The sequence below is a fragment of the Dufourea novaeangliae genome, unplaced genomic scaffold (genome assembly GCF_001272555.1).
Source record: "Dufourea novaeangliae isolate 0120121106 unplaced genomic scaffold, ASM127255v1 scaffold193, whole genome shotgun sequence".
Taxonomy (NCBI): Eukaryota; Metazoa; Arthropoda; class Insecta; order Hymenoptera; family Halictidae; genus Dufourea; species Dufourea novaeangliae.
This window is the reverse complement of record NW_015374074.1, coordinates 634,769-650,816: the sequence shown is the minus strand read 5'-3', so window position 1 is coordinate 650,816 and position 16,048 is coordinate 634,769. Positions and strand designations below refer to the sequence as shown.

General features: G+C 33.4%; 1 protein-coding gene across 1 annotated transcript in view; it reads right to left on the bottom strand.

Annotated features, from left to right (window-relative positions):
• LOC107190484 overlaps positions 1-16,048 on the bottom strand; it is a 164,532-nt gene that overhangs the window by 118,884 nt on the left and 29,600 nt on the right. The window contains exon 3 of the mRNA XM_015579293.1: positions 4,689-4,981. Coding sequence (XP_015434779.1) covers positions 4,689-4,981 — 293 coding nt within the window. The remainder of the gene's footprint in view (positions 1-4,688; positions 4,982-16,048) is intronic.

Genomic DNA, 16,048 nt, shown 5'->3' with positions numbered 1-16,048 from the left:
GCAGTAGTTTCTTTTAACGTGATGCAGCGGAACCTCGATTACTCGAACTAATTGGGGGCATCGTGTTCGAATAATCGATTCTATCGCGTGACCGAAAAATTTCACTTTCACGGTAAAGTAAAGTCATTGATTATTAACACTAAACTACCAAACAAGTCGAAATGTCAGTACACTCTTATAAGGATTATTAAAATGTTATAGCAATACATTTTCTCAGATTTTTTGCAACTTTTATTACGGTATGAAAGTGAAAACATTAGTTAATTTATAAATTTGGAAATTTTCAAAAGTTTCTCATGTTTATCAACCGATCGAAATAGATATGCGTTTATTGTCGGTAGTTCTAGTGTTAAAAAGACTACAAACTTGGTTTTCTAGTATATGTTTGCGGATTGTAAACGTATTTGTGTGCACCCAGTTTGTAAAAATAATTAACAAATTGAAGAGTTTTTGTAGAAAACACTGGAAGTGCTGAAATGATAAAATTTTGCGTATTTATGGAAAAATATTCTGTATGCTAATAGGAATACTGTAGTATACAATGTAAGTGCAATTTCCCTTTGTAGATAGTTACCAATAGTGCTAAAAAGTGACATTACTAATACGTTAAATGTCGGCTCTGTAGAGAACTCTGTAAGTGCCAATGCAAGCATTATATTTTTGGTTTTTTGTACAAGTAATCTGGGAACAAACAAGATTAGCATTTACAGTATTTGCAAATTTCAATGAATGGCACATTGAATTTTCTCTAAAACTAACAGTAAAAGGTGCACGTACAGGATTTTCTACAAATATAATTTTCCTTTTCATGTTTTTTGACCACATTAATGCAAAGAATAGAAAATTTTGTTATGCATTTGAGTTTTTGTATTCTCAATCACATTTAGCAATAAAAACAAATTAAATTTTGTAAACAATTTAAAGTCAGTAAACTTTGTTTTTCTTCAAAAAAATTTTACTTTTAACACTTACAGTGTTTTTTACAAGTACTCTTTCATTGTTTGGTTAGTTTATTTTAGCAGTAATCGTTACTTTTAAGTCAGCGTTCAAAAAATGTATTCTTTATTGTTGTATATTTATTGTGAACGACCCGAGTGTACATTTATTCGAAGTAAATGTGATTACACTGCATTCTGGAAATAATCGCAAGAAATAATATATGACAAGATCCTTGTAAAAACAGTTTTTCGAACTACTTTTTACATCTTTCGAAGGTTATTAAAACAGATGTTGCTCCAAACACCAATTTCATTCTAGCAAAAAAGTTGCCGATTTTATAATATATTATATAGATGCATCAATATGTAGTCCACTATTTTGTTTCACTAAATTAATGATAGTTTAAATTCAAAACGTCTTTCTGCCGTCTTCATCTTTACGAATGGTGACGAGCTCCGAAGAACGAAAACAAATTTTACTGAAGTAGCAATACGATTTTGATATCCGTTAATAAAAATAGAAGTAGATATCGAATTTAACTAAGTAGATATAATGGGTTATTTATTGTTACACTTAGTATCATGCGTTTCTCGTAATTTTAATCATTTGGAGTGCCTCTAAGGTAACTTTTAAGAAAAATGAAGTGTTTACGAAATTCTAATTTAACTGAAACCGAAGCTATTTAAAATATATGTATATCGGAAACGTTTGAATTTCTGCAGATTATTTCAAAGTTAATGATGAGATAACAGTACTGTTTTCTTTTATATATTTGTCATATTCATCACACATTATTTTTTGGTAGTAGCTGTTATTTAAACGTTGAATGTACGAGGCCGAAAAGTTCCAAGGCGTGAATGTAGCCAATTCTTTTGCTTCATAATGTAACGCGTAATTTTGAGCGAGAAGTCTTCTGCCTAACTCTCTGTAGCAACACTTTTTTAAAGAGCATTCTTAGCTCTGTGAGGATCTATTTAGTTAGAGAGGAAAGTGCACGAGCTTTTGAAGAACGTCCGAGGATTCGCGACGCGTTGAAAAGTCAGCCCAGAATCAGGGTTGAAAGAGTGCGAATACGTAAAAATTGACCCGTGAATTACGACCGTGAGACCGGTAGAATCAAAGAAAATTCCTTACGTTTATTGTCTAAAGTTTTGTTGAAATAGTTCTCAAAATTCTTGGAATTTTATTGATAATATTTATAAAACTAAAATATGCATTCCGAAATGAAAACTACAAAAAGAAATTATTGATTGCACAAAAAATTAATAAAAATACCAAGATTTCTTCGGAAATGAAAATTTCACTTCCGATACAAAATTTCAATTTCAGTAAAACCATAATTAATATAAATTATTTCTCATTTTTCCCTTAATCCTTTCGTGAACAGATTAGTTTTTTTTTAAAGAACTGATTGTTTATGGTCTGTAATGGATACTGAATTGAGATAAATTTTTGTTTTCTCCAAAGCTTTCGTATATTTTTTTTAAATTTTACGTCTGACGTATTTGTCCCACTGAATACTGAGTGTAATGAATTGAGAAACGGGTTTTGGAAAAAACAAATTTTTACAATGGGCAGTTCGTTTTTAAAGTAATTTACTCTCATAAATTATTCTTTACGAATATTAAATATTACTTTCTATGAAATCCTCCGAAGCTACGGTGGGACCCGAAACAAAACTTCAATCGAAACGGTTTTTAGTAGTAGAAACACAGAAAAACACAAACATGGCATCTAGCAAGATTATATTATTACTTTAGATAAGAAAAAATTTGCACTTGCAGCCTCTTACCTGCACTATTTTGCATAAGAACAGAAATAAACGTAAAAACACATAGTAACAGCAAGGCAAAAACACGCACCCAAACAAAGGACTGCATTACTACTATTTTATGCAGGAAACTGCTATCTGATATGCCTCACACAATTCGAGTGGTCACAAGTAGGACATATGCGTCCTACTAGTCACGAAAGGGTTAACCAACTTTTCGTCTGGATAGGTGTTTCTATATGATATAGAAAAAACGTAACTTTCCCTTCAAAAAATTAAATTTTACACCTTCGGCATACGAAGAATAATATTGCCAACTTGCGTATATTTAGCGTTTACGAGAAGTACGCTGCATAACAATAACATATACCTACATACTGTATATTGTAATCGTTAATGCTGACTTTGACATTAATTAAATATTAGGTGTACCAGTAAATAATCCACTATATTTTGCCGAATTTGAACTTCATTTTTCAGAAAATCGAAAAACTGTCTATTTCCAGTGACAAGTATCTTCATTCTCAATCATTTTTCTCCATTTTTTATGAAACGAAAAGGCTAGAATGTGCTCTGAATACAAGTTGTATTGCAATTTTATTTAAACAAAATAGTGGATTATTTCAGTAGTACATCTAACATAAAATACGTCATACGTATGAAGCGGACAGATACATACTCCTGTGGTACGTGTAGAATGATTTAAGGTAGCTTCCGTGTTTGGTGTCGTATCAAGCTGGGGCTCCATATGGCGTTTCATATTTTTCATCAATTTTACCAATTTAATTTGAACGATTAGTATTTTAAACTACTTTAAAATACTTAAATGGAAAAAATTACAAATATGTGGAAAGAACAAAAATTTTCATTATTGTACAATAATTTAATTTTTTTCTAATTTTTAAGAAAAAATTGGATAGTTTGTCGAACAAACCAAAGGAAAACAAGCGACGTTGACGCTCATAGCAGACATGCGTAGAAGATACTATTTTTAGTTTTATTTGATCGTTAACATATCTTTTTTTCTGTCCCATCATAATCTCCGTAAAAAATCTATAGCCACCTAATTTTTTATGAAAATATCATTTTTCGTAACTAAATAAGAAGTGTGTCGCGTCGCGAATACAGTTCTTAGAAATACCGTTATGGTCATTTTACCGTCATGGGGTTTTCTAGCAGCTGCTAAGATCGAGGGTAGGATTTGCTACGTGACTTTTTCATTAATTTCCAAACTGCGAAACTCGGGCTTTCTTTAATTGCTTTACGACCCTTTATGCCTCGAGTCAGGCAATGAGTGTTCGCCATGTGGGCGAATATTACCTGCGACGGAAGTCCAGTCTCCGCGCGGACCGACGTTACCTTGCCGTCGAGTATAATAGAAAAAGACTTTCCACCAGTCGTAGGGCTTGTAGCTTGTATTAGCCAATGAAAATATTCACTGCGCTTCCCACCTACGCGTCAACACACCACCAGCGCCACGTACACCGAGAGACTTTTCGTTATTAGTTTTCTAAGCAGAACAACACTGTCCGTTAACAAGAACACATTACCCCCGATAATCATAGACATTCTTGTACCAAGTTATTTATACTGTACCTCACAACCATAGTGCAGACTAGTTGATTGTTTAATAAATAAATTTATACAGTCCACTTTTCAATACACTCAAACATCAACAACCCGACGTTTGAGATACGCGGAAGAGTTCGGCAACTAAGTTTGAGCAGCCGCGTACGGTACAAAGTGATTTACTTCTCAGCATCAACTGCAGTTTCATGAGGCTCGTGTTAAAAAGAAATTTTTATAACGTTCCATTTTCAATAATTTTAATCGTTCGCCTTTTTTGTAGCAATCAAAAGTTGAATCTTTTAAGAATGTTCTGTTAAGTTTTCAATGAAATTCATAATTATTATGAAATTTTCGGAAGCCACCTTAAGTGCATAAGACCCGCAGTTTAGCCGTAACAATAGAAACTCACCAAGAACAAGAACACGTGGCTCACTGGCGGCGTAAGGGTGCATTAAGGGTAAGGTCGGAGGTAGCATCGTATTCTGCATCGTTGGCTGGGAATCTATCAGCCGTTCCTGGTTCTGCGGTCTCGGAGGGCTCCGGCTCCTTGGAACATCAAACGACGTGAGCGTATGCGATCTCGCGAAGCTCACGTGCTTCGTTTTCGGGGCTTGAGCCGAGGGCGGCGGAGGCGCGGGCGGCAACACAGGTCGAGGACCTTCCAATTTCGTTGATTCCTCATCCTCTGGAACCCACGTGTACCTTCAATAAAAAAAAAGAACTTTGAAGAACTCTTCCTATCTCGGGTCAATCGAGGGAACGAGCCTCAATCCACGTAATACGAAGGGTGGAGGATATAGTTTATGCCCACCATATTAGTATTTTGCGAATTTCCGCTGAAAGAACGTATAAGGTAAATGTTCCAGTGGTTGGACAAGTCCTGGTGATTGGACACTATCGTGAATTTTTGTTAATAAATTTTTTAAAAATAATAGCGAACTTCAGGATAAAAAATAATTATCCTTAGTTATTCTTTATCATAAATCATATAAAAATGTTCGCAGAACGCGATGTATGATTTAAAAAAAATATTATCATTTAGCAATCATGAACTTGAGGTGACATGAAGGCCTTTGTAAATGTTTCGCTAACATTGAGAGCGCATTTCTTAAGTTGGTAAATAATAAATAACTCGTGTGTTTCTATTAAGTAAAGGTTTCTTGAACTTATTACAGTCTCCAGAATTGATACCAACTTTGTTTTAATAAAACCTTTTTCTTTTAATGTTGAAATTACCGAGTTTATTTACTGGTATATGAGAATGTTGATTGCGTAGTCGTTGGACGCTTGTCCAGTCACTCGAGCAGCATTGAGCAGAGAGTTAGTGTATGATTTAAAAAATTAATGTCGTTATGTTACAGTAGGTATTTTTGTGTTTTCTATAGTAATAACAATATTTAATTTTGGAAGCTTATAGTTTGTTTTACATATTTCAGACGTAAATATCATATTATTTATGACACAACCATAACCTAAGCCAGTGCTGTTCAATTTGGCTCTTCAGATTTATTTTATTATTATATAATATATATATTAAAAAATTCAGATAAAAGTTGAATGGCTTCTTGGGGCAAATAATTCGATATAATTGATATTTGAGTATATATACTCAAATATATGTATATTTTATTTGAAACAGTTTTCAGTATCATCAATGGTTTCAAATATATCCGGGGATTGATTTAATCCTCTCCAACTTACACAGTTCCTTTAATCCTCTCCAACTTGAATTATTTCTATCAAACAAAATAAAAATATTTTTTTAAGTGTAGTTATTTCTGCGGTGTAAGAAAAACAGGACAATTGAAAAAAATAAGTAAACAAATTGTTCATAAACAAAAACGAATACTGATTAAACAAATCCTAAATATTATTTTCCAGAATGTATCCATCTAACGGCAAAAAACTAAACTATACGATAGGCTGCCATATTGAATCTTCAGGCTCATAATATGAGATATAAATGCTAAGTAAATTAATAATTTCAAATGGAATCCCACAGTTAAGAAAAGTTAAATGGCTGACCCTGTATAGTCGTTACTGCACAATTCATCCATTTATTACAAATAATTCACTGTCAGAAGAACATTTGAAATCCTCGAAACGAAAAATTACTGTTAACGACGCAAAAAGAGATTTCGTTATTTCTTCCCTACGATAAAAATATGCCAGCAACTCGAGGTTCTTGCGTGTAAATACGCGTGACTTAACTAGCCGGATAGTCGATAGACATTTATTTTTGCCCGGAGACTCTCGCTTTTTATTATTACGCTGCCGTGGCCGGGGACAGAGAAAGAGAGACAGACACGGTCGCAAATGATGACTGCATTCTCATTTCCATTGTGTCCACTGAAAGCCGATCTCACGTGTGACAGGTATTATCTTCGCGAAAAGGGGGTGACGGGACGCGTTGCTTCTGCGAACGTTGCAACAACGACCTAAATAAATCGCTGTTAGAAAACATAGTTCACATCCCAGGATACGTTATTACGCTATCTTCGTGATTCATTGCCTCTAATTTTAATAGAATAAGAATTATTTCTACTTTTATGTATCACTAGAGGCGTATATTACGGTTTGGTTACAGTTTCAATCAGCTGGTTACCAGTCCCGATATTCTATAGAAATTAAACTCTCATATTTCTACCAGACATCTGAGAAAGTAAATTTTCTTCTTCTAAACCCTGTAACGCTGAATATTGCACCGGTGCAACATTCATTTTAAAAGTGCTTCAAATTCTTCAAACTTTCACTTCACTGATGTGAAGTGAATCCCTACGTTTTTAATTGAGAAATTCAAGTACTTCCTCTAAAAATGAATAAAAAAAAGAAATAGTGGGAAAAGTTGGTCTATTTAATATCGATATTTTCGACTTTAAAATAATTAAAAATAGCATATGTATCAGTCTCATAATTTTGAAATAACAATTTAAGGGTCTGGGTGTTAACCCCCTTGCCATATTTTGACGAGTCTGACTCGTGATAACGATTTTAAACTGAATTTCGTAAACATGTATATTATTCGTTTTCTTTAAATCGACATGAAATACTGTTCCGCTGGTATTAATATTTAAGGTTTCGAATAAATATAATACTTGCCATAAGAATAGAATTCCCTTTGTGTCTGGGAAAATATTAACGATAAAGTAATTCTTGAGAGTGAAGTCGTAAAAGAAATCGTAAGGCAAGGGGTTAAAGAGTTAAACGTTTATCGTACACTATACGGAAAATACAAGTCTAAGTAGACTATATCTGATTAAATGCCAATTTATTCTGTAATGCCACTGATTCTTTCCGTACTTTTTTCCCTGGTTTTAAACGTTCTGTACTGCCCGCTATACGCAACTAGTAAACATTCATTTTTGTATATTGTTGTATATTTGTAAACTATCTGTTTGTTCTTTAGATTTCTCTTGTTAACCCTCAAATGGTCTCGTGAATTTTTTCGTTCATAAACGGTCACGTGCCGTTTGTGAGACTTGTATTTTTAGGAACGTGTATAGCAATTAAATTTTGACAACATTGTTTGGAAGGCGACATAAACTGAATATAAACATTCATTCTTTTGTATCAATACATTAATAAACGTAAATTTCCAAAGAGTCATAATATTATAGATTAAATTAAATTAAATTTGATTTGCTACGACCACGTTTCGTTTGGCTCTTATCCAATGTTTCCATAGACGATAATCCTTCAGAGCATGAATAACTTTATGGGACATAAAGAAACCAATTCTGTAAGTAAATGTAAATTAAGAAATGCAAAGATTTTGTTAGAGTAATTGGTTTCATACATAGTCAAATCTCTAAGAACTGAATGGTACGATGTTCCGGAGAAGAATTATCGTGCTGCTTCGTTTAGTACAGAAACTTAATGACGAACAAATAAACTTTCATGTACGATTATAATAATTCAACGGAAACAATAAATTTGACTGCTCTAATACAGGTCCAATGGTGTTTCATAAATATACCAACCCCAAGTAGAAGTCGTCTTATTTTGATTAATGTATTTATTAATTCACATTTCGTAACTTATAGAATTGTCACTATTTCAGTTGACTTGAAAGATTTTATTTATCTCTTAAGAAGGTTGTTTATAATTTTTTTTTAGATTGAAATGATAGATTAAAATGAAGGATTCTTAGGAAAAATGTGTAGTATTAAAATGTCCTATAAATTTTTAATAGTATTGGGATCCAAGAAAACGTGAACCAATCTAAAGCAATGGATGTATTGTTTTCTTCAGAGCAGATTCAGTCTTCTGCTACAGTGCATAAATACAAAATTGTACCTATGTATTCCATTTCGAACTTTTAAAAAATCCTGTTCAAGCATATTAATGGAACTAATTGTTCATTTTAGTGGCGTAAAACTACTCGAGGATTTTCTATAAACCGAAAAGCAACCCTAATATTTCATACGTATGATGCATTAAAAATTCAGCATTTTTCAGTCAAAATGACTCTATAGAGAAATTTATACATTTCTTTCTAACTTCGTTTCTTAGACATTGTATTGATACAAAATAACTTTTCTTACAATCTTCCATGGAAAAGTCGACACATTCAGCGTTTATGTAGATCATACATTCATGGAACGCAGTGTATGCTCAGTGTCTCAAAGTAATGAAAAATAAAGATTATACGAATATAGAAGGATGACTGTTCAACTTTTCAAAAATCAATAGAATTACCAGTGTTGAATGTATACTAAATCACAATGTATAATATAGCAATACAGAGATACTAATACAGAGTGATAAAAAAAAATTCATAACTTCTAGAGTAGATAGTACTTTCCAAATGATGAAAAAAGGTCCTAATAAACATAGGTCAAAAAATTAATATTTTCAAAGCCATAAACAATTTTTTGTTTCGGTTAAAGTTGTAAAGAAAACTCTAAAAAAGCAAATGGAAACTCTAATAAACTTTCTGTAATCAGGAAAAGAAGAAATGATAAGGTAATCCACTGTCTTCATACGGTACGCTAGCTCTCGAAGCGAGAAAGTCACTCGCAATCTTAATTTTTCGACCCATCTTTATTAGGACTCTTTCATCATTTGGCGAGCACTATTTACTCTGGAAGATATGAACCCTTTTTTTCACTCTGTATAAATACACTTCGGTATATTATTGAAATTAAAGGTCAACATAAATTCTGACTAAAGCGTCATTATAATTTCAGTAATTATAAAATAATAAATCTGCATGGTACATTTAATACTAAATAATTCAATTATCGCACATAAAAATGTGCAAATTATCGATGTCACTTCTGTCTTTATCCTCAAGGGCTCTTCATATAAAAATGGATCGCCACATGGTGCACTTATAACCATACGCTTTGCATGGATGGTCCAACAACGTATAAATACGGTAATTTATCCCAGGAACATAATTTTTTATCGATCGTTTACACGGAACCTTGAAACAACGTCGCCGTTAAAGCAGCCGCCGCTCGCCACTCCCGCCAATCAGAAATAAAACAAACCATTGAACGCGTTATCGAGCCCGCAGTCCTCTTCCTCTAACGACCTCCATTCGTAACAAGCCCCCCGTAGGAAACTGTTAAACAGATCGTCTATGACCAACGCATTTACGAACCATTCGAGTTCCATCTTAACACTTTATCGACGGGGTGCTTTTATAATGAATAATGACTTGCTACTGCGGACATTTACAGAAAATGGGAGAAAGGATTGATTGTTTCTTTCTTGAAATTGTTGTATCTTTTAAATTAATCGAGATATCGACATGAGAGTTTAAGTACATATTAAAGTTGCTTTGATTATTATTTTTACATTATTTATTTAACATTATGTAGGGCGTGCCAAAATAGATGTAAATACTTAAAAGGGGTGGTTCCTGGGTTGATTTAAAACAACTTTTTCCTTAGCGAAAACGTTCTCCAAGGTTTTGTTAACGAGATATTAACGGAAAACTCCGACCAATCACAGCGCGAGTCTGCCGGCTGAGCTCCTGCGGTAACGTTGGCTACGCGCTACAAATTACATACTACTTGAAATATATATAATTCCATTTTTTAAGACTATTTACACATTATGTTTCAAATTTAGGTATATATAAAAAATTTTAATAATTCAACTTTGGGGGAAACATTTCGTATGTAAAGGAACTTTGCACTGCACATGCCTACAGTATTGTGCACAAATCTTAGACGACCTACCTACCACAATTCATATTTCAGGCACAGTTAATTATTGGAATGCTGTGGAAGAAAAATTAGCGATAGTTTTATTTTCCAACGTAACAGTGACCCAAAAGTACAAATTAAAAGTAAGACAAATTATTTTGATCGCTCGATGCTAGAGAATATTATTAAGTATTGTACGTTTCGGATTTTTTGTTATCAAAAAGGAAAACAAACAATGTTGCTAACAGGAAAATAGATCTTTAAAGAATTGCGAGCAGAATGGTAGGATATGTCAAAAGAATTTATCGGAAACTTGTTTGACAGCATTGTGGTATGAATTGGTGCCGTTGAAAGAATACAAGATCATACAAGACACTAAATATTTGCGAAGAGATATTATTTTTTTTTCACGCTGACTTATAATTGTAACGTAAAATACTTCCTAAGTAGTAACGACAAAGTAAAACTAGTACTACACCTTTTTAAATGCATTTATAAAGTAATAATATGACATAAAATTCATTCTTTAGAAACTTTAGATGATCTAAGACTTTTATACAGTATTCTATACAGCGTGTTTATGGATTTACTAGCCAGCGTGTTTCCCGTGAACGATAAATAAGAAAAAATTAAAGAGGAGTAAGTAGTACTGGTTTCTGTAAGCAACATAATGGCATATGTAATTTTTTTGTGTTTGCACAATTTTTTTTAGATATCAAGGAGGCTTTCAATCTTTTAAATAGATCGCTACATATTTTTTTATATCGTATGAAAGCGTGTGTCAAGACGATTTAACGATGTACCGTAGAATGTGACCTCCAGGTAAGGATAAACCGATACCGCCAAGGTATCGCTACTTTTACTCATAACTTGTATCGAAAAAAAGTATCGATAACTACTTAGTACCGCGTCAAAAGTAGCGATATCTACTTGTATCGAAAGAAAATGAATACAAAGTTATTTTTTATTAGTATAATATATTTTAACCTTATTAATATATTTTAATATTATTTAAGTCTTCTTTTATCTTTTATTTGTTATTCGAAACTCTTTATGTAGATAATGAATTTGCCCATCTCTGATTTTAACGAAGATATATTTTATTAACCGACATTAATAAACAAAGCATATAACTGGACGACAACCACCTTAAGATTCATCAGCTTTCATATCGATTACTCGCTCGATTGATATGGATATTTTTTTTCGATACCGAGTATATATCGCAATTGAAAGTATCGATACTAAGAATACTCGGTATCGAAATGACAGTATCGATTATTTATTTATCTTTACTTGGATCGGTTTATCCCTACCTTCAGGCTCATACAAGTGCAGAAGCGAAAGAAATATGTATTTGGAATATTTCGTATCATTGTATTTACTGTGTTTCTTATTTATAGGTTTCCATTTCGTGTTCAATGTGGTTTCCATTAGCCAGAATACATTTTTCAACATTATTCATTACATTTTTCGTGGCTGCTGTTGTTTCTGTTACGAAATATAAACCTACCAAGAAGAAATATAGTAAACTTTTATTTCTGTACTTCTGTAACCCCGAAAGTCAATTTGCGGTACATCGTTGAAATCGTCTTGAAGCACGCTTTATACAGTATGTAACAAAAATGTTGGCGGACACGGAAATGGAAGACTCGTAAGGTGATTTGAAATAAATTTTTCCTTGGCAAAAGTGTTATCTGGGCTTTCGTTAATATCTCGTTAACAAAACCTCAGATAACATTTTTGTTAAGGAAAAACTTGTTTCAAATCACCTCACGAGTCTCCCATTTCCGGGTCCTCCAACATTTTTGTTACACCCTGCATAATAGTATAGAAAAATATGTACCGTTCTAATGAGTGTAAACTTATTGTGTCGAAACAGCATTCCGTTTAAAAATTGGAGGCCGCTTTATCAAGCAAATTATCAAGATACCCCGTAAACAAACGGAATAAAAAAGTTATAAAGACTAGAAAACATAGAAATATTAGATATAACGTAAAGACTGATTAAGAAGGCATTAAAATTATTATAAGACTGGAGATTTAAATAACCCTAATACCTCGCATATTATAAGTAGTATTGTAAAGCAGAAAATGTATATATTCATACATAATTAAATAACAAAAACATGTACCATGCCCGAGGTACATATGTTGTGTTTCATGATGGACATAATTAGTTTTCTTTAAACATTTATAATTCTGATAAAATATATTGGGATCATTTTACAAAAATTAAGTTATGTGTTTTATTAATCAGTAAAATATATACAATCTATAAAGTGTGTAAATTATTTAGGATTTTTGGAAAAGAAATGTAAAAAAATGTACCCGAGGGACAGCAGGGTCCCCTACGCCATTCTATTGCTTACAAAAAACAGTACTACTTTTAGCTCTACCAATTTTCCCTCATACTTATCGTTTACGAGAGAATCCTGGCTAGTAAAACCATGAACACCTTTTATATTGTATCCTTTTTTATTTTACAAGAGGCGCATACTCGGTATCTTCTTTTGATAAAAAAAAGATTCCTTTTCGCAAAAGATTCCAATGTGATTATTTCACATAGGATAGTGTTCTTCGTGGATAACGTAAGTTTTATTACAGTTAGGACGCAAATTGGCGTGCCCCGTTGTTAAAGTGTTAAGATTCTATCGAATTCGTGCGTTTTACGCGCCTCGCTGAGTGGTTAATTTTCCCCTCCGTCGCCACGTACTATTTATGCGGTCGAATCACGGCACCGTGAAAAATGAGACATGTAACGCAATGATAAATCCTTTTACAGTTCGCGAACGCTGCCGACATTATGGCGAAAGCGGCTGTGAATTTCTGCTATGATTTGTAATCAACGCAAATGCCTGTTTTTATGGGATCATTTGAATGGATCGATGGACGGCTTAGGTGATAAATGAGCAAGTAAAGAGTTTGAAGGACAGAAGAGTAAAATTTTACAAAGAAAATGTAATTTCTTTAAATGATAGTAGGTATAGCCATTTCTACTATCAATGTTTATACGTCAGTTGTGCCGAAAATTAATTCACTGTGTTGTTAGTACGATAGCTATATGCAGAGTGGGACAGTATCTCTGTTAACTTAAAAATATGTTCACTATTTTAGGTATATATACAGTGTTTGACTACTGGTGTCAGAAACTTTGAGGGGCGCTTCTATATATCATAATAAAAGGAAAATACATATCATAATAAAGGAAGAATGACATAATTGAGTTGGAGGCTTCGTTTTCAAGTTATTAACAGTTAAAGAAACATTGGGGAGCGGAACGTCTGAAAACCAGGCAATCTGCGTATTTGTGTGTAAACATTTTTACCTCGTTGCCAAAATTGCTATGTAGAACACCTGTACTCGATCCTGGACTATGTTTTGGTATACACGAATCGTTGTGCGATATTAAACCTGTTACAGTAGACTCACGTTAAAGTAGCAGTAAGAACGCCCCAGATCACACGCATTACTTACACACGTGCGGGCACCCCACTATCGGTCGTCATCTGTAACCAAAGTTCTGATCCAACTGGTGGATCGACCGAACTGCCATGAGATCTTGCGTGCCCATTGGCTCACGTTAAAGTAGGGTTTCCATGAAAAACCAGCTTCGAGAGCCCCGCATCGCTACTTTAACGTGAGTCTACTGTACTCATTCAAATCCACAGGACACACACAGAATAAACACTGAATAAACTAACTTAAACTAAACTAAAACTCACCATAATAAATAAATTAAATTAATACTATAAAGAAAATCGAGGACTATTTCGTGCCAACTAGATGTTTTCGCGTTGGCGACTGCTATCGAACTAAGGAAATGTTACTCAAATTCTCTCGCAGAGGACAGAGAAGTAATAAAATTGTGTAAACAATGAATGGACGTGGTACTACCTGTTTCTGGGCAACGTCGTCAACGATCACGAATGGCCAGCAGATGTTGTGATTGTACCAAGGGAAAGGTACGTGTTACATTTTCAACTGTGAGGTAGAGGTGTATTTTTTTTCGGGCGACGCCAATGTACGTGTCCTACGCTTGGCGCTTGTACACCGACGAGCAAACTCGACTTCCACTAGGGGAAAAAGTGACGTAGGTGAAGGGCCTCCTACTATGCTCCTACTGAAATTTATGGCAAATTAACATTCGATTTAACATTAATTTCAGTATCTGGAATAAATTTACCAAGTGGTAGGAGACTTTTATTCTACGCCGCTTTTTCCCCTAGTGGAAGCCGAGTTTGCTCGTGGGTGTATGTAGAGTGTCAGGTTTTTGATTGTTAATAACTTGGAATCGAAGCCTTCAACACAATTTTGTCATTCGTGATATTCGTTCTATTTTTACATATACACTACACGCCAACAGTATCGAGGCAGAGTTTACGATTGATGGAATAGTAACTCATTATTCCTTACGATATTACGGAATCAGTACATGTGTAAATCATTTCCAATCAGTTTTAGCACATTACTTTTACTAAATCTTTGTAGAATAATGCTTTTCTCTTTTGTAATTATCCGACCTGGTCCCATACTTCTGTTTATGATACGTTTATGGTATTTGATCATTTGGTACAGTGTGGTATTAATCATTTTCTTGTGGGTGCAGACGCATCAAAAGTTTCTTCAAGTTCACTTCAATTTTTGAAATGGTATGATGTATCTGAACAAGTCACTGATCACTGTCCATGTACTGTTATACAGGGTAGACCACGAAACATGATCAGCTTGAATTATTCTACTATTAGCTGCTCGATCGAAAACTTTGTTGGCTAGTATGACATGATTGAAGTAAAGCGTGGCGATCGTTGTACCAAATTTTTTTGTCATCCCATTTTTTTCAAAATTTTCAACGTCACCTTCAGTTTTTATAGATAAACCTATAATTTTTGTACGCCCATCTTTGATCGGATATTGAGACGAATGCGGCAAGCATCATAACAAATAAATTTTTTCTTCGAAACTGAAGAAGTTCTTCTAATTAAGAAACATTAAGAAAATATCAGTTACCTTAATTAAAACGATATTCAAAATGGTGTCCATCAGCTGCAATACATTTGCGTAAACGATTAAGAAGTTACTGATTAGTTCTATTTATAACGCCTGCACTGATGATTAAGCAGGCAAAACAATTTTCGATCGAATAGCTAGCAGTAGAATAATCTAAGCTTAATATGTTTCGTGGTCCACCCTGTATGATAATTTTGTATACTTTGTATTAATGGATCAAAGGTAGTATTTATTTTAATTTCGTAAACTCTAATCGTCGCTATGCTATGAAAACAACTGTAGAAATTTTATATATTTTGAAACTATAGTAGATATAACGGTAACCTTTACATGTTCAAAGGGCTTGTCTATTTCCTATCACCGTATGTAACATAAATGTGAAATGACCCTTTCTAAACTTGTAGGAAAGAATTATTTAATTATGTTCTATGATTATTGTAACGATGCAAACAAAGATATACAAGAAGTAACTTTTCTCCTGCTAAATAACACAAGAAAATAAACGTACATATTCCGTAAAAGAAATGTCTGAATTTTTTAACGTGTTATGAAAATTTACCTTTTTCTCAACTGTGACTAACAATATTTAAATTTCATTCTG